General features: G+C 36.9%; 1 protein-coding gene across 1 annotated transcript; it reads left to right on the top strand.

The window, feature by feature from the left end:
* Positions 1-3,417: 3,417 nt before the first annotated feature.
* On the top strand, positions 3,418-18,355 carry FAM98A (family with sequence similarity 98 member A). Its single transcript, XM_053588600.1, has 8 exons — positions 3,418-3,605; positions 6,740-6,888; positions 9,068-9,202; positions 13,238-13,422; positions 14,452-14,532; positions 15,097-15,213; positions 16,310-16,477; positions 16,566-18,355. Exons 1-8 carry the CDS (start codon positions 3,553-3,555, stop codon positions 17,226-17,228), a joined length of 1,551 nt encoding a protein of 516 aa, XP_053444575.1. The 5' UTR covers positions 3,418-3,552; the 3' UTR covers positions 17,229-18,355.
* The last annotated feature ends 1,599 nt before the right edge of the window (positions 18,356-19,954 follow it).

Raw genomic sequence — 19,954 nt, 5'->3', positions numbered from 1 at the left:
GCAGTGTTCTTTGCTTTGAGAAAGAAAAACTATTTGTTCTAGATGCCTGTTTAATCAACTCTTAGAAGCCATTTTATGACAAATCTATGTTCAAGTTTATACCTACCTCATTGTTGTGATAAAAAAAAATTACCCTTTCTATAGATTTTAGAAGTAACTTACGTACAAATCTCAGCTGTGCTGTACAAATTTTTAACTACTACATAATTAACTTTCTTTATGATAATTGTTAAGGTTATACATACAAGGTGTTCCTCTGAAAACTGCAATCAGTTTCTAATTTTGTCCCCTACATTTTTTTTGCAAGTACAAAAAACGATTTCTCTTTACTCTTTGAAAAAAGACCTGGGAAAGGCTGGTCTTTAAATTCAGATCATTCATTATTTCTATTCTCTGAGAAAGCAGTGTCTTATTCAGGTTGTTAAAAAGATAAAATAACAATAAATTTTTTTAAAAAAGGAAGGCTGTGCGGTAGTCAGAATTATGGACTAATCTTTCTTTCTTAGCTATCTGTGTGTCTTAATCCTCAGAACCTGCAAATATGTTGTTTATTTAGATGGAAACAGGGACTTTGCAGTTGTGGTTAATTTTAAGCATTTTGAGATGGGGAGATTATTATGGATTATCTAAGCAATCATGGCAGGGGGTGGTTGGCAGGGGTGTCCTCATAAATGAAAGAGGGAGGTAGGGAGTAAAAGAGAAGGAATGTCAAAACCAAGTAGCACAGGTGGGAGAGATGATGAAGGAAAGGGGCCACAAACTAAGGAATGCAGGCAGCCTTTAGATCAGTGATTTTCATCCAGTGTGCCATGAAAATTTTTAAAGATCACTAATTAAATTATTCTCGAAAGAAGTTAAAAGCAGAGTGAATATATACATATATATATATTTTGAGACAGAATCTCACTTTGTCACCCTTGGTAGAGTGCTGTGGCATCACAGGTCACAGCAACCTCAAACTCTTGGGCTTAAGAGATTCTCTTGCCTCAGCCTCCCAAGTAGCTGGGACTACTGGCGTCAATCACAATGTCTAGCTATTTTTAGAGACGAGGTCTGGCTCTAGCTCAGGCTGGTCTCCAACTCGTTAGCTCAGGCAATCCACATGCCTCGGCCTCCCAGAGTGCTAGGATTTTACTCTTTTATAAAATCAACATAATTTAAGTGTGCCGCGGAAGCCAAACTATAGGTTCAAGTGTGCCATAAAATAAAAAAGGTTGAGAAAGACTGCTTTAGATGCTAGAAAAGGGAAAAGACAGATTCTCTCCTAGAGACTTCAGATGAAAACAGACCTATTGATTTTTAGCCCTACGAGATCCATTTCAGATGTCTGACCTCCAGAACTATACAATAATAAATCTGTCCCGTTTTAAGCCTCTAAATTTGTGGTACACTAATAAAAACAGTAGCCAGCTCCTTAAAGATAGATACCAGAAAGGTTTTTATATTCTTTTGGGGGTAAAGTCTAGAACTGAAAGTCAACAGAGTTAGTAACAGGTTCTGTGCTGGCACTTGTGGGTGTGCCTTCTCTGAAAAGCACCCTCAGGCATTTATTCATCTTCTAGATAGTAAGATACCATCTCTCCGAGATAACCTAATTAAATCTAAAACCATTCTCAGCTTTAGAAAATTCTTTCTTATTGAAGCTGGGGCAAAAATCAAGGCTCCCTAACTCCCAGATCATTTTTCCTTTTATTCTGTTAACTCAGTTTGAATGAAATCTTCAGATAGGTTACAACATAATTCTAAAAAAAATGCAAAAGATTCCTAGTAGATCCTATAGAAATGACAAATTTTGAAAAGTACTTAAAAGCATTATTTTTTGCAGAAAAATCCACTACAGAATTATTTTAAATAATAATACATACAAAAATGTCACAACCCTTGATTTAAACTAATGATTTGCATTAGAAAGTACTATTAAACTTAGTGAAATTATCACAGTTTATTCACTACTATGTTTTACAATTTTACATCAAAAAGTGAGTCAAGAATAAAACCTTTTTTCTTTCAAAATTGTTGCGTATTTTTCTTCTAGGTTGAATTGGCCAATTGTATAAGTATTGTTTTTCAACAACCATATAAAAAAAGATTTCATTTTTATTGTAATAAGGTAATTATGTACAATATACACAAGCTTAAACAAATTCAAGTAACTAAATCTTTTCATACGCTGCTTATAAATCCTTGAGTAGTCAAATAAGGAATATGGATTCAGATATGCTTCAATATCAAAATCCAGTTCCATACTTAGAGACATTAAGATCATTGAGAAATCATTAAACTACTGAGTGTTAGCGTCCTCCTCTGTAAAGTGTGAGAAATATTTACACAGCCTATGATGACTGGTTATGTGGGTTAGGGGAATAACACCATGTCAAGCCACAGCAGTTGTGTAGTAACCTTCCCCCACTTCAGATCATGCAAAATAAGGAGCTGAAAAGGGTATTAGTAAGGATAAAGGGAGCATTCATTCATCTAACGGATACAAAAATGCTTGAGAACTATAAAGTAAAACCTACTGGTACCAAAGTGAAAACTTTAATTAAATGCCTAGGCAGTGTTAACAGTATGCCAACTTATGGTTAAATATATAATTTTCTAAATATGTCATCACTTTGAAAACAATTTTCCTCACTTTTCAATAATCTCACTCCGTAACTGTCACGAAATCATATCCCATCATGAACTGAATGTTACACCTAGGTAAATAATGTCAAAAGCAATGAAATGACAGCCGAAGTTTATTCACTTTCTAAACTACGAGGATTTAAATAAATTCTATTCTGTTTGGTAGGGAGTGGAGCCCCCTTCACTTTTCCCCTTAAAATAAGATGCTTAGTGTCTGGGAAAGGCTTAAAAACTCAGGGGGAAAAATGCACGGAGGAGGAGGGGAACGACCCAACTATCCCAATACGTCCGTGTCTAAGGAAAGTTGACTCATCCCTAACCCTAACTCCAGCTACTGCAGCCACAAGGAAATCAAACGGCACGTTATCTGCCTTCCTCGGCGTTTGGCTCATCTACCTGCCTGAGCCAAGTGAGACCCGAGCACATGAATTTTCCTTCTCCATGACCCACAGCTAAGGCTAGAACACTCCGGCAAGCTGCGGGGAACCTCCCATCCACCATCTGGGATGTACGTTCTCGGTTTCACAGCCGACACAAACCACTCCAAACTGCTAGCCCGCCTGCCTCGCCCCCAAAATTCACACATGCGTAAACCCAATAAAGGGAGCTGGAAGCGCTCCCACCTTGCTGGTCCCCACGCCCAGCTGCCACGCAGTCAGTCCTCCTGCCCTTCTTTCGACGGCGGGCTTCAGTATTCACTACTACGCATGTGTCACACTTTGGGGCCCAGCAACTCTTTACCCGGCGGAGGCGGGGCAGTAGGCGGGACCAAGTAGCTTGCGCACGCTCGGAACATGCGCAGTGCAGGGTCTGAGGCGCCAGCTGTCGATTTGGAAGTTCCGGGGAAGTAGCGCATGCGCGAGTGTACGCGTTGCCGGCGAAGAGGGGAGCCTGACGACTCGGAAATTTGAATACCACAGTAGCATGGAGTGTGACCTCATGGAGACTGACATCTTGGAGTCGTTGGAAGATCTAGGGTAAGACTCCCGGGGAACGGGTCTCTCAAACCCCACACTGTCAACCCCCCGGGGACACCTTCTGCGCCCCCGTCTGAGACACCTGCTTCTCCCCGCCGCACCCCGTGGCTCCTGGCCGTCTCTTCCCTGTGGCCCCGGGACCTCTCCCCAGCCCCGTGCCACGTCTACTGCCTGCCCTGCCGACTCGTAGCCCTCTAAACCGAAAGCCCCTGGGCCTGCCTCACGCTCCCTGCAGCCGAGTTGCCCCCAGCGTTTGTCAGTCATGCGTGTCATTGTCTGGGTTCTGGTTCTCGCCACCCCCAACTCCCTGAGCCTCTCTCCTTGCTCCCCATCCTCCTGCCCTACCCCCACGCTAAAGGTTGCCAAAGTTGTTTCTCTGTTTCCCTACTTGTCTTCCAAATTTCCTGCTGTCATCTTGCACCTCTAGTCCTACCTCACCCCACTTCTCTCAAAATTTCTCCTTTGCCCAGTCATCTCTCTGCATGCACCCAGGCTTTCCTAAGCCACCTGTCTGGGCGCTGTATCCGTCTGCCAGCCAGCTCACTTGTGCATCTAACCTATCACCACCTCACTGGGAACGACTGGCAGTTTCCTTTGACTCTGACACTCTGTCTTGTTGAGTCCCGTTAGCCCATCTTCACCCACTAAAAACCTGTATGTATGCAAAACTTGTTTTGCATTTTTTTCTCTCCTCCTGACTGTTACCCAACCATAATTCATCAGTATCTAGAAGCTGGAAATAGGGTTTCTTATCTCACTGGGTCACCCAGCTTATTATATTCTATTAAACTTGAGAACTTGAAACCTTTTAGCTAAATGTGGTTCCAGAAACAAATTATGTGATTAATGTTTGCCTACAGGTACAGTGTCGAAACAAAATACAGATTTAGCTGCCTGTATTTTTAAGTATCAAATCCTTTATCAAAACTTTCCCTTAGGTTTTTTCATGACTTGGAATGCTTTGAGGATTCTTTAGGAAACGACACCTTGAGGGTTCCCAAAGTCTACCCACTAAAGTAACTTGCTGTCCTGGTGGAAATTTTTAGGAAGGAAAGTGGTCATTGCTTATCATGTTTGTCAAAGTGAAATACCATTTTGCTTTTCTTTAAAATTTGCTCTGAATTTTCATAAATATTGCACAGTTTAGGGAGCTTATTTCTTTCATTAGGGCTTAAGTAAAAGTCACATTCAGCACAATGATCTCTTTTTACTGGACATCTCATACTGAATTGTTTGTTCACACGTGAAGCCATTCATTGATCATACATTTTTGAGGAACACTTGCTCTTGGCACTGTTGGCCTGCTGAGCACTTACAGGTCCAAGGTGAGGTGGAAGAGATACTGTGAACATATGCTGTGAGGAACACTGAGGGGATCCTTTCTCTGGGAAAGGAAGTGAAGTACTGGAAGCTGCCTGGAAGAAATGGCACTTAATAGTGTTGCAGGAGAAGTGGGAGGAAAGGAAGCAGTAGACCTTACTTAAATGTCATTCTAAAGGAACAGAGGTCACTTAAGAAGTGGCCGTGGGGCTTGGCACCTATAGCTCAGCCACTAGGGCACCAACCATATACACCGGAGCTGGTGGGTTCAGACCCAGCCCGGGCTTGCCAAACAATGACAACTACAACCAAAAAATAACCGGGCATTGTGGCGGGTGCCTGTAGTCCCAGCTACTTGGGAGTCTGAGGCAAGAGAATCGCTTGAGCCCAGGAGTTGGAGGTTGCTGTGAGCTGTGACACCACGGCACTCTACCAAGGGCAACATAGCAAGACTCTTGTCTCAAAAAACAAGAAGTGCCCATGGATGCTGTTTCTTCCCATTTATTATTCTTTTATCCTCTTTTAACTTTTTTTTCTTCTTAGTATTATAAAAGTCGTTGTTACTTGTAATCAAATAATTGAGATGGGTTTTCTAAAAACTGTTTAAAATTTTAACTGTAACTATTTAGTTTGGTGCACTCAAGCATTAAAATTCAGCCTTTCATTAGCTTTTAAAGGCTTTCTTGTGGAATATTAAGTTAAATGACTATCTTTTATCTCTATCCTGCACACAGTAGGAATCAGTAACTACATGTTGAATAAACTAATGAAGTCTAAAAGTAAAACATGAGGAGAAATTTCTAGACTTAGTTTCTTAATTCCAGTGTCTAATAATATGTGGTTTTTAACATCTAGATATTGGACTATCTGTAATCTTAATTTTTGTGTATGGTTTTCTCCATTCCATTTCGTATGCTGTGTAAACATAGAATTGTATTTTAAAGAGATTGAGAATTGTCATTTCTCTAACATACCAATACTTCTAAACATCACGTTATCTTATGTCTAATATAATCTTCTAAAGTAAATTTTCATCAATATTTCATTTAAAAGAATATAAAATAATCTGAATAATGTGTATTTTTAGATTATTTTGACAGAAATCTTAAATTCTATCATATAGGTAATTTGGAGTTCATTATTACTGTTGTTTTTTATGAATTTGTGGACATTTTATAAGTTTTTAAAATTACATTGGTATCAAAAAGGATTAGGATTCGGGTGGACCAGTTCATGAGCAGCCAATAATTATTAAATTAATCTGGATATTTCTCTGGTACTACTACTGTGTCTTAGTAGTCTTAACTGTCATTAAATATAGAAAAAAATAAGTGGTTAATTGGAAAATTTTTGGTTTTAAAGGAAGTCATTAAAAACCTAACCTAATTGATTTCTAGAAAAAAATTCTAGACAAGATAACCTAAGTTTTACTTCTGAAATAGAAAGTTATAATTAGCTATCACTTGTTAATCTGATTTTAATACTCAGTTCAGTTATACTAAGCAAATAAACCTTTGCAATAACAGCTTTTCAGAAGTTATATAGAAGTTGACATAATTTGGTGGTATGTGTGAGTCCCTTAAACATTCCTGTGTATTTTGAAGCTTTGAAAAGTAGTTACTATTTAGCTTGTTTTTTTTAATGGTTCAATATAATTCTAAATTTTATTTATATTTGCAAATTTCGAATTTGATCATGACTTAATCTTTATTAAATTATTGCTAAATTATATAAATAATTCATGGGTATGTTTTACCTGTAATGTAATGGGTTTGATTTTATATTCTTCTGAAGTGTAATTTCTTATTCACCAGTTACAAGGGCCCATTGTTGGAAGATGGTGCTCTATCTCAGGCTGTCTCTGCTGGAGCCAGTTCCCCCGAGTTTACCAAACTCTGTGCTTGGCTGGTGTCTGAATTAAGAGTGCTCTGTAAGCTAGAGGAAAATGTGCAAGCAACTAACAGTAAGTAAATGTTCACTTTTAGGTACAAAATACAAAAACAAAATTAAGGTATCGTCAACTGAACATTAATAGTACTAAAGCTGAAATTTCAAGCTTTTTGTAAATGTGCTGAAAAATTTTGTAAAGGAGCCAAGATATTTTTTCCTCCATATTTTTAGAGATGAGGTGATTCAGAAGTTGAAAAGCCAGAACATACTCTTGTAACTATTGAAAATTGGGGGAGGCTAAAAAGATCCTATACTGAGATACAGAAAAATGGGAAACCACAAGTATAGAATATGTGAACTTTCTGCATTTTCTAAAACATGAATTGTAAGATCCTAGATTTGTGGCTAGACCTGGAAATTGGGATCTTTTTCTTTTGGACTACCTGATTGCAGAAGCACATATGCCCTGGTAAATATAATGTAATTCTGTTATGCTTGGGAAGACAGACAACACTTTGTTAAGAACCTTTCTTTATCACAAAAATGTACCATTAGATATATCACAACCAGTTCCAGCATGTTCAGATTTTGCAGGCTGACAACTCTTTTATATTTGCCGATTTTGTTATTGTTTTTAATATCAGTAGATGCTGCAAAACAGACAAAAGCTTGCAAACTGACAATTCACGATCTGGTTCACTTCTGCTGTAGGTAAACCTATAACCGGTGACTAAGAAGAATGCCTACTAGTTAACCATCCTTTAAGGAGAATCTGTACACATAATCCCCTTTTCTCTCACCTAATCCCATTCTAAAGAGCTCATCCTTTTACATGTTAGTATATTTAATGTGTATGTGTTAGTTGCATTCAATTCTGATTATTAAGTAGAGTATGGTATAACAGTAATGATAGCCGCAGTTGTACATTTATTAAGCACACACTATATTTTAAGCACTTCGCATGTGTTAACTCATTTAAACCTCAGGGGAGCCCTTTGAGGCAAGATTAATTACTTGTATTTAACCAAAAAAGCCCAAAGAGGTTAAATACATTGCCTGAGGTCATACAACCTGTAAGAGGTGGAGCCAGAGTCACCCCAGTAGCCAAGTTCAGGAGCCAGTGCTTTTAAGCATTGTGCTCTTTTGCCTCTTGACCTAATATTCCAGAGATTGCGGAAACCTTTGGAAACACCCACGTTAGATGATAACTCTTTTTAACCTGGAGTCCCTTTGTTCAAATGAAACATATAGAAGCCAAAATATAAAACAGGTTAAAAAAGAAATGTAGCTGTTCCTCTTAAAGCAGAGAGGATACCTCCAGCAGAATTCTCTTCATCCTTCCCAGCTGCCTCTGAAGGAGCTCTGTGTAACTCTGTAGGGCTCACAGATCACAGTTTGCAAAACATTGATAATACAGTCTTTCTGTTTGATAAACGAGTTGAACTCAAGCTGGGTGACTCTCAAAATTTGTTAGGCAATTTCTACTCCTTGAAGGCAGACTAAAAAATTAGATGAGGTGGGAATTAGGGAGCTATTAAAGATTTTCAACAATCAAAATAATGATGAAAGAGCATTGTTTTATTTTCCTTGGCTCACCCAGTGAACTGTACTATTTTTTCATATCTTATAGGAACATAGAACAATAAGACATGTTTGCTGTCTTCAAATCTAGTCCAACTGGGAATATTAGGCACAAATGAAACAACTGGAGACTAGTACAGGAATTAAATGCTTTACTTTGTGTTCCACAGGGAGAGGAAATCCTAAGTGCAAGAATACTGAAGGAGGGTTTCATCCCCTGAGCTTTGATAGATGCGTAGGATTGGCTAGAAGAGAGAGTAGAGACGTATCAATCACAGGGAATAACTTAAATGAAGGCACAAAGTGGAAATGAGACCAGCTGTGCCTGGAACCGTGAGGAGACTTTACCTGAGTGGAGTAGAGTATTGGAGAGGTGATATGTAGGTGACTGTGACTGGATGTGCTGGCAAGGGTAGGCCTGTGAACAATTGTTAAAGGCAGACCAAAACATTAGATGAGGTGGGAATTCAGGAGCCATTGAAGATTTTCAAATAAGAGAATAACTTAATGAACACCATTTAAGGAAAAACATTTTCAGCAGTGAAAAAGGATAAATTAGAAGGGAAGGGAACTCTAGTTATGAACATATCATTTAAAATTTCATTGAATATACAATAAGTATTATGCTAATGGAAAAAATAATGTGATTAAATTATTTTAATTCTTAAAAGGTCCAAGTGAAGCTGAAGAATTCCAGCTTGAGGTGAGTGGGCTCCTAGGGGAGATGAACTGTCCATATCTTTCGCTGACATCTGGGGACGTGACCAAGCGCCTTCTCGTTCAGAAGAACTGCCTTCTTTTGCTCAGTAAGTTCATCACTGCTAGAATGTAGCTATTATTTTCTGTTTATGTTTCCATGCCTAATAAGCTGGTGTTTCTTGTTTTGTTTTATTATGGATTTAATTCAAAATAGTTGTATTTTAAAGAAAAGAAATTTATTTAGGAGCTGATGGTGGGTGTACGCACTGATGGCATTGTCGTTTTTATAACTGATACTCTCCTTTCAGCTTCGGTGGTATTCATGCTCCACCTCATGTGACAGTACTAGTGTTGGAGTCTCCAAGTGTGTGACTGTTAAACCTTTGCATTTTAAATGCACATTGTGAAAGAGACTGGGAAGATAGTGTGGAAATAATGACAGTCTTCTTTAGAAGTTAGTTTCATTGAAGAGAGTAACATTCATTAGATACAGTTAATGGTTAATGTAATGATTTAAATTCTTTTGTTGGTATTTGTTCGTGGTGGGATAATTGTTTAGGGTTTTTGGTTTTGTTTATAAATATTTTAGGATAATATTTGGATTGTTCCTGTGCTTACATTCTGAGAAATATGACAAGTTCTTTCCTTCCATGTTTTTAATATACTAACTACCAGTTTTTTAGTAGTCTCACTAATTTTGTTTCCTTCTATAAGCTTTCCACTAAATACAATCAATAGCCTTAAGTCAGAATTTTTGTAGCATTTCTAAAGCAATTTAGATTAAGCTTTGGTAACTGAATGTTATAATTCTCATGACACATGCAACTAAGGGTTTTTTTTTTTAAATGTTTGTCTTTACAACTACACTAGGATTCTACGATTCTGAAAAGTGACACAATTTCCATTTGAAGGAATGTTGTTCATAGCCACTATACTTGAGTACTGAGTTATTCCAGAATCACTTTCTTAACTTCCCCTTTGTCAGGAGGTTTTTATTGGGGGAGTAAGCACATAAGGTTAGGTATTGCTTTCAAGCGATTGCTGTTGTCACAGACAGTTCTTACATGTTCATTCAGTACCCTTCAGATTGTATGATTTCCATAACTGGCTCAGTGACTGTACGCACGGGTTCTTCCTTTGAGTATTGCTTATCCTTCCCAGTGATACTCAGTATGTATTAACGGTACGGTTGCTATCTCGTGTATTTCATCTTATATCACTTTTAATTGCAAAAGTCAAATGTGACTTGAGTATTAAAATTTTATTCCAATTTTTTCCTTTCTTAAAATGCGTATGCATTTTTTTGGCACCCTATGTATATGGCGCTTAGAATATGTTTTCTACACAGAAGGATAACAGCTGTGTGGGAAGTTAGTAATGACCCCGAATAGTTTATTCTTCCAAAGAGCTCAAAGTTTGGCCTTTTTAGCACTACTGCTTGTAAGAACTACTTTAATGTAGAATCTTTATAAAATGGTTTTCACTCTTTTCTGTTTCCTAAGCAGACTTCAGTGAACATTATTTTGCACTCAATGTCATAAGCAGAGGCTGTGTTTTAATGTGCTTTCACACTCAAAACCTTTTCAAGAATATACAACTACTTGCTCCTCACATTACTAAATCAACTAAAGATTACTTGTGTTTTTAATTCTTCATACATGCATACACACTCTTTCCTGTTTAACTTTGCTTCTGCTGTTAACCCCATTCTAAAATATTCCCCTCATTTTTTAACCTCTAATATTCTTCCTAATATTTACACACTTGTTCTCATTGCTATCTGCTCTGTGTTAATATTTCTCATCTTTCCAAGTAGCAGTTGTCACATCTTCATGCTATATATTTAACTTCTTCCAGCTCCCTTACATTAATAATTTTAGTTTTTTATCACATTGCATTTTAGGGGGGAAATAAACCAACCTCATTAGAATTGTTGGAGAAATAGAATAGTCTGAGTGAGTGGCTGAAAAACTCTCACGTATCAGAGTAAGAATTCTGTTTTGGCTGTTTCATTGGCCTTTTATGGTTCTCAGATTGTTTCCCCTAGGTAAGTTAAGTCACATGTCTGAGTTCCTAGTAGATGAAGAACTGTTATCTTTCTCTTTTTTTTGCATATATTCTTCATTTCTAATTAGATTGTCAGTAGCGATAATCATTTTAGTGTGTTTTTTAATTGTTATCTCCAGTGCCTTTCCTTGTGCTATGAACACATCAATTACAGTTAAAGTTTTTTCATGGTAATTATATCGATGAACTAATTTTGCAAATACCTGAACTATGTTTTCCCAAATTCAGAGGACCAGTATATTATATCATATAATATATGATTTTCTAGAACAAGGGTTGGCAAATTTTTTCTAAAAAGGCCAGACAGTAAAATACTCCGTTGACAGTTTTTTGTCATGACTACTAGCTCTGTTGTGGTAGCATGAAAGCTACTATAGATAACACATGGATGACCGAGTGTGGCAGTGTTCTAGGAAAACCTCATTCATAAAAGCAGTGGTTATTGTCATAACAGTGGGGTTTTACTGTTTTCATGTTTCAACTCAAAAATAATTTGCCGTATGGATCATGTTAAGATTTTACAATATTGGGCTGCGCCTGTGCCTCAGTGAGTAGGGCGCCGGCCCCATATATCGAGGGTGGCAGGTTTGAACCCAGTCCCGGCCAAACTGCAACAACAATAACAAAAAAAAAAATAGCCGAGTGTCGTGGCGGGCACCTGTAGTCCCAGCTACTCAGGAGGCTGAGGCAAGAAAATCACCTAAGCCCAGGAGGAGTTGGAGGTTGCTGTGAGCTGTGACACCATGGCACTCTACCAAGGGCGATAAAGTGAGACTCTGGCTCCAAAAAAAAAAAAAGAAAGAAAGATTTTACAATATCAAACCCTCTTAGGATGACCTTCACAGAAACTTAGCTGTATTTTTTGTTTTAGAACAGAATTTGGCAGCTTTTCAGGAATGATTTGCTAAAATTATAGCCCCTATATTTCTAACATTACACTTTGGGTGTAGAAAATGAGAAATTCAAGTCGATCTTTTTTTTGTACTTTAATAGGACTTAAAGGCCTTGAAAAATGTCTTTTTCCAAAACTATTTTCCTTATATCATAGGAAGGATCTGACTCTGTCACATAACCTGAAATCTTAAGATTCAAATGGTTTTTAATCACGTTTATAAAAATTGAAATGTCCTTGGGAATGTTAAAGGAATGAGATTGAATATTAATACCTTCAAGTGAATTACCTAAAGCAGATTGCAGCCCTCATTACACGTGTCTGAAATCAGTGCAAAAGAGGAATCTATTGACAAAAAGGAGGCTCTGTCAATAAGTGATTGGAAAATTTTGTGTTTGGGGAGGAATAGGATAAGGAAACTAAGGAGAAAAGAAGCCCCGAGAGGAATACTTGGAAGAGGGCTTTCTTTGAATAGGCAGAGCACCACGTAAGGATAGTAAGAAAGTACCTTGTCATTTCTTTGACTACTTAAAAATGTTGTTTCACATGTGTTCTAAACCCACTACGTAATTATCAGGAGACACACGAGTAAAGTAGCTGTAGCACTGGTGTTGAAAGGTATTAAAAAAAAGAGAATATATTTTTTTCTTTTCTGTTTTTTTACATGTCAAAATATTATTGGGTACACATGATCTGTTTATTTACTTTGTTTTTGTACATAATGTAGTCAAAGTTGTTAAGTGAGCCTTTGACTCAGATAAGTGTACTATGCCCAACAGATGTGAATTTACAATAAAGAACATTATAAATTATCTTTAAAAATTGGCCACCTGCCACCTTTTGCTAATTTTTTTAATAGATGCCAACCCCTGTTCTGGAGCTTCCTTAATAGTAGAATGCAAGAATCCAAAATTTTAGATGTGATCTACCTCACTTTGGTTTCAAAGAAGAATCGCTTATTTTTAAATTAACCTTGAAGCACTAATATTGGTTAAATACCTAAATTATATAACCAGCTTATACATTATATCATTTGCAGGTAAAATGGTTTTCCTCTCTTGTTTTTATCCATTCTTGCAGCTTTAAAAGTTACATATCATTAGGTCTATAGAGTTGTGACTCCAGACTTATGACTATAACTATAGCTGTATCTCATTTTGAAATCTTATTTTGTTTACTTCAGCATACCTCATCTCAGAACTAGAAGCTGCCAGAATGCTCTGTGTGAATGCTCCTCCAAAAAAAGCTCAAGAAGGAGGCGGTAGTGAGGTCTTTCAAGAGTTGAAAGGCATATGTATTGCTCTAGGAATGTCCAAACCTCCAGCCAATATAACTATGTTCCAATTCTTCAGCGGGATTGAAAAAAAAGTAAGACCTTTAGTACCAAATTGTAGTGTATTAAAGGCATAGTCCTACATTTGTTTGAAATGAAACAATTAAGTTTATTTCTCTTAATGGGAACCTAATGTGCATATTGCTAAGTAATTGTTACCTATTGAGTTTTGGGTTTTTAGTGTAGATACCTTAAGGAGAAATCAGTGTTTCTAGTATTTTTTTAAAAAGCATATAGTAGCATGTTTCTTTTCAAAAAGGAAACTGTACATTTTGGTTTATAAACTGAAGTAAGCTAGATATAATATAAAAAAAGATTAAGATTTAAGTCCTTCAAAAAATTATTTTATCATTGAACTTTGATGCAAATAACTTTAAGGTCTTTATCATTAAATGTTACCACTCTCCTCCCCATTGACAAGACAGAAAAGGATGTTAATATTTTGTTTTTAAATCCAGTCACTTTGGGTCTCATATGTTTCAATTGGCAAACTAGATTTGTTGACTACTAACATAATCTCGTATGTGAAAATAAATTAGGGTTATTTTTATACCAAAAATTATCAACAGTTAATACTTTTTTTATCTAATTAGTAGGAACAAGTACTTTTAACAAAAAATGAGTAGCAGAAAATGGTATTTGTCATAGCAGAGTTATTCACTATATGCATATCTGGTGGACTCTTAAGAATTGGTACATTTGCCTTACGGGGTAGACCAGCACCATAATGCACAAATACAGCTGAACTCTACAGGGGAACAGCAGTGTTCATTATTTTCCTGTGTGTTCATCCATCTACTCAGCAAATGCTCACTGAGTGCCTCCTGTGCTCAGGCACTGTTCTAGGTACAATGAAGGAATCATGCTTCCATAGACGTGTGAGAAGTGGGACAAGCGAGTGTCTTTATCTTATGGGTCTTCTACATTTATATTCCAAAACATCCTCCACTTTGCCTCTGTCAGGAATCTTCTTTTGATGGCAAGATATGATGGGAATTGGGAAGATGAGGAGAGTATGTTTTGCTCTTGGATTTTTTATTCATTTGTTTATATTTTTGTGTCAGTTAAAGGAAACACTGGCAAAAGTTCCACCTAATCATGTGGGAAAGCCTTTATTGAAGAAGCCAATGGGGCCGGCCCACTGGGTGAGTAGTGACCATCTTGAATAAACTTTGTAATAAATTGTCTATTTCATGATTTTTGTGTCAATACTTACATTTTACACTTTTACAGTTATGTTTTTTAATATGTACTTTTCTAGGTAGACATCCTTGAAATCATTTTTGTGAATCTTAAGGTTTATACAGAGTAATTTTATTTGTGTAATATTAGAAATACTTAATCTGATAATTTGTAAATATTTCACATAGCTGATTAAAAAAAACTAAAATTCCGTGTAACACACATTTCTTAATTGACAAGTAGATTGTCTTCAAGCCAAACACATAATTCGCCTGAGCTTCACACACTGAATTATGGGGATGCTAAATAAGAATCTCATACTTCACATCTTCTTTATTCAGTTTTCAGTACTGCTTTTTGTTGCCTATCATTTGATTCATTATGAATATGTGATGTGAAAGAGGGATGTGTGTGTTAACTGCCTAGAATTCAATTATGAATGACATAGATCCAGTTACTACCTTTATAAAACAGGGGATCAAGCAGATTTAAATTCTAACATCTTTTTTTTTTTAATTTTGCTTCAGGAAAAGATAGAGGCAATTAACCAAGCCATAGCCAACGAATATGAAGTCCGGAGAAAGCTGCTGATAAAACGCTTGGATGTCACTGTACAGTCCTTTGGCTGGTCTGACAGAGCTAAGGTATGCAATAAATAATTTAAAAGATCAGGGTATTTATAGACAAGATCCCTAAATATCTCAACAGGTTCAATAAAATGGAGACAGCCAGGAAAGTACACAGGAGACATATATGGGAGGTTTTCCTTAGTGACTTTCTGCATGGCAATTCTTCCGTCTATTCAGTGATAATAAAAACTTCAAATTTTTATATTTTGTAAGGTTTTAATATTTTTCAGAAAAACTGAACTTTATAGTGTTTACTGGATGCACCCATTTGTGAGAGACACAAAGTTATAAAATTTAAAATTACTAAAATAATGAATTGTTTTCAAATTATTTGTTTACTGTGTTTTAAGCTAACAATTTAATTTGCTCATTGAATTTAGAAATATTAGATTTAGTATGACCAAATATTATGATTTATTTATAAAGAATTGCAGGGCCGGGCGCAGTGCCTCACACCTATAATCCTAGCACTCCAGGAGGCTGAGGTGGGTGGATTGCTTGAGCTCAGGAGTTTGAGACCAGCCTGAGCAAGAGTGAGACGCCCCGTCCCCCCCACACCCCATCTGTAAAAAAAAAAAATTAGCCAGGCATCATGGCAGGTGCCTAGAGTCCAGCTACTTGGGAAGCTGAGGTAAGACTTAAGTTATATTTCAGCTTAAATCATCTAGACAGATAATCCAGGTTAAAAAAAAAAAAAAGGTCTGTCATTCAATAGATATTTACTACCTTGTAGAAACCAAAGATGGGAAAATAAAAAAAGCAAAATTATTGAAATGGGTTTACATTCCTATATTTAAATAGAAAAAATGAATATGTTTGATCTAAGACCAATGTCAGGGAGAACCTTATCATTTTGGCCTTGCAACCCCAAAGGGAAGCATTCCCACTTCACCCCTCACCCCGCTCCCTGCTGTATCAGCAAATACGAGAGCTGTACTTTAAGGTGGTTCTTGACTAGGTAGGAGCAATAGTGAGTTAATAACTTTACCTAGAATCTGTCACCCTAGTAAATATCATTATCAAATATTTTAGAGATCATTAACTAATAATGAGTGTTTATGTGTCATTTTGGAAATTGTCATTTGTCTTTGAATTGCTTTTCTTTCAACAGAGTCAGACAGAAAAATTAGCCAAGGTTTACCAGCCAAAACGTTCAGTCTTATCTCCTAAAAGCACTATTTCAGTTGCCCATCTTTTGGCTGCAAGACAAGACTTGTCAAAGATTTTAAGGACAAGCAGCGGCTCTATAAGAGAAAAGACTGCCTGTGCCATCAATAAGGTGATTAGAGTAAATTTGATTTTCTTCTAAATACATTTATTTCAGTTCATAAAATAAAATAGTTTAAAATATCTTTCATATTCCATAGGTGTTGATGGGCAGGGTGCCTGACAGAGGTGGTAGACCCAATGAAATTGAACCTCCACCCCCAGAGATGCCACCATGGCAAAAAAGGCAAGATGGGCCCCAGCAGCAAGCAGGAGGCCGAGGAGGCGGGAGAGGTGGCTATGAACATTCCTCATATGGAGGAAGAGGAGGTCACGAACAAGGAGGAGGGAGAGGTGGACGTGGTGGTTATGACCACGGCGGCCGAGGGGGAGGAAGAGGAAATAAACATCAAGGAGGCTGGACAGATGGAGGGAGTGGAGGAGGAGGTGGCTATCAAGATGGTGGTTACCGAGATTCAGGTTTCCAGCCAGGCGGCTACCATGGTGGCCACAGCAGTGGCTATCAAGGTGGAGGTTATGGTGGCTTCCAGACAACTTCATACACAGGAAGTGGATACCAGGGTGGTGGCTACCAGCAGGACACTAGATACCAAGATGGTGGGCACCATGGTGACCGAGGTGGTGGTCGTGGAGGGAGGGGCAGTCGCGGAGGTCGAAGTGGTCGCGCAGGCCAGGGAGGGGGCTGGGCAGGAAGGGGGAGCCAGACTTATCACCAAGGGGGTCAGTTTGAGCAGCACTTCCAGCATGGAGGTTATCAGTATAATCATTCTGGGTTTGGACAGGGAAGACATTATACTAGTTGAGGCTACAGACCCTTACATTTTGCTAGAGCTCAAGTAATAGAAACTTAGCTTCAAAATCCTGAATCCAGCATTCTATTTTGAATGACTGTTAGACCGACCACAGGTGGCAGGCAAATTCCTGCTTGGCATAAGAATATGTAGGTCTTCATTCAGTTCTGTTGATTTTTTTTCTTTTAACGGACTTATGTAATGCTGTTTATTTGAGAAACAACATCTTTCCTTTCTTTGAAAAATTTTTTAAAAGGTAATTAAAATTGCCTTTAAGTGACCAGTAGACTACTTCCACGGTCAGAACTTGCATACTTTTTCAAAGAAATTCCTTGAATAAGTAGCTCTCATGTTTTCAGTATGCAATTTTGAAAATGAGGATTCACCTAGACTTTCTTAGTTTTACTACTAGGTAGCCTTCCTCATATTAACAATCCATATGTATGTGTTTTGCTTAAAGTATTCTCATGCCTGTTTTCCAAGCACAGTTCTGCCCCTGGTTGGCCTTTCATTCAGAGAGGTTATACCACATTTGCTTCGTGATAGAACTTTAGGTCAGTTCCTATTAAATGAGCTCTTCTGCAGATAGCACATTCAGTAGCCTTATTCTGTTGATGGAATACTGTACCATATGCTCAACTCCGAAAACCTTGAACACGGCCAAAATCCACGCAGATTATAAAAGCAAACTAAGTTGTGAACCTATAGTACATAAGCATTTAGTTTAGTATAGCAATTAAAACTGACTGCATCCATCCAAAACAAGTTCTTCCTTCAACCTTATTTTTACTTGAAATCTGCTAGAAAAATAAAACAGCAAACTGAAATTTGTTTTATGCACAAGTTAATACCACTGGCTCAGCAAATACAAGTTAGTTTGCTTTAGGCAGGAGACTTTTTTTGTAATGGAAGAAATGCACTACAAAGTTAAGACAGATTTTTGCCTAGTGCAGGAGGCCCTTTTTTATTGCTGCAGAAAACAAAAGCCTGGCTAAGTTGATGTTTTACATTCTCCTTTACTGAAAACTACATGACATGATGCTTCTTGCTGGGTTTTTGTAAACATAAACATTGTCAAGCTGTGAAAGAAAATGGCTGGAGGTGTGCTTTGTGTGAAAGGTGAGCAATAAAGTATCTGTACGGTCTCTCTTTGGTTTGAGTTTTATTTTAGCTACTTTTTAAACTGAACTAATCTTTGTTCCCAATGATTCTTGAGTATTTCCTTAAAACAATATGTAGTGAAAAATAACCTTTATCTTAAAAACTTAAATAAATTGTAAAATCGCTATTTCCAAATTTACTTTTTATTGCAGCAATATAGCTAGAAAACTTCACTACTTATCTGTGGCCACTGGGTGTAGCTGTTGCTACACGTATTATGCAAAGATAAAATTAATGTTTCTAATCTTAGGGGGTTTTATTTGGTTTCTCCTTTCCTCCTGAGAGTGGGGACTTTATTTTTTAAATGAAGTGAATTGAAAATATAAATATATGTTTGTTAAAAGAGAAATTGTATTTTCCTATTAAATTGGGCTGTTTTAGAGTAAAGAATCAAGTTATGTCTTGCCATTAAAAATATTCTGCTTGCTGTTGAGATAAGCACATTCTTCTGAGAACTAAAACCAACTTTGAAAGCTCATCTTGGTTCTTTTCATTTTGCCTGTTTATTTTTCAGCTAGCATTTACCATTTTAAAATGTTCAAATTTGAAGACAATTTTATTTTTTATCATTAAAGTTAATTAAGGTTTTAAGTTGTTTTGAATGTTGTGTTGGTTTCTTTATGCTATTAAATATGTATGTTTATATAAAAGTTTCTTATTAGAAATTGTCACAGTTTCATAGCTTAAAATGATACAGTATATTCACATTTAGGTTAGCATTTGCTTTGATCAGACTTCATTGAATACATCTTTCATTTCTTTTGACAAATATAATTTAGTTTATTTTTGTGGTTAATAGATTATTTTTTCTAATATGATGGCTATGAAATTTGCATCTTCATTTTCTGCTTCAGATTAGACCCCCCCCCTCACATTATGAAACCATAAAAGAATTGAGTTTCTTCTCTTGGACATAAATTAAATTTTCTAGAAATAATATGTTTCACACTGCAAGTTCTTAGGTTTGGGTCTAGAGGGTCTTTTGACACTATATACATCCTTAATCTTACTTGTAGTAAAAAAATGATTTACTGGAGTAGGACATGTGGGAATTGCTTTGAGAAATCAGAGAAAAATGTTAGGAGGGAATTTTGATATGAAATCTTAAATTATGGTCTTTTAAAACAGACTTGAGACAGACAGAATTTTTTGTTAATGTTTTGTTTCCTCCCAGTGCCAAGAGCTGGAACAAGGTGTCAGTATTCTCCTTAAGAAATTGTTAAAGGTGTGCCACGGTCGTTTTCACTTCTTGCTCTATATCCAAACTAAGCTAGTATCCAACTGTGCCAGGCAAAGAATGTAGTTAAATAAATTATTTCTGGGGGAAAGTATTTAAAGTCATCTCTATATATACTTAACTGTTTCCCCAGGCCCCAAATCCACCATGTACTGTACTTAAATATTTTCAGGTTGGGCCCGTTCCATCTTTCTGGATACTTTGTCCACTTATAGTACATCGTTTTGAAAATAGATTTTAAATGTGTGTATATTATTTAATCATCCTCCCCTCCTACGTATTATTTGGATGTTATTTGATTCATTTTTTGGTTTTGTTTTTAAGAGGGAGTCTCACTCTG

This window comes from Nycticebus coucang, chromosome 4, assembly GCF_027406575.1.
Source record: "Nycticebus coucang isolate mNycCou1 chromosome 4, mNycCou1.pri, whole genome shotgun sequence".
In the NCBI taxonomy this organism is placed as follows: domain Eukaryota; kingdom Metazoa; phylum Chordata; class Mammalia; order Primates; family Lorisidae; genus Nycticebus; species Nycticebus coucang.
This window is presented reverse-complemented; position numbering and strand designations above follow the sequence as displayed.

Bases quoted from the DNA above. Each gene is read 5' to 3' on its own strand.
- FAM98A (XM_053588600.1), top strand. From the start codon at position 3,553: ATGGAGTGTGACCTCATGGAGACTGACATCTTGGAGTCGTTGGAAGAT. The intron at 15,214-16,309 runs GTATGCAATAAA...TTCTTTCAACAG, and splicing joins GCTGGTCTGACAGAGCTAAG to AGTCAGACAGAAAAATTAGC. The intron at 16,478-16,565 runs GTGATTAGAGTA...CATATTCCATAG, and splicing joins CTGCCTGTGCCATCAATAAG to GTGTTGATGGGCAGGGTGCC.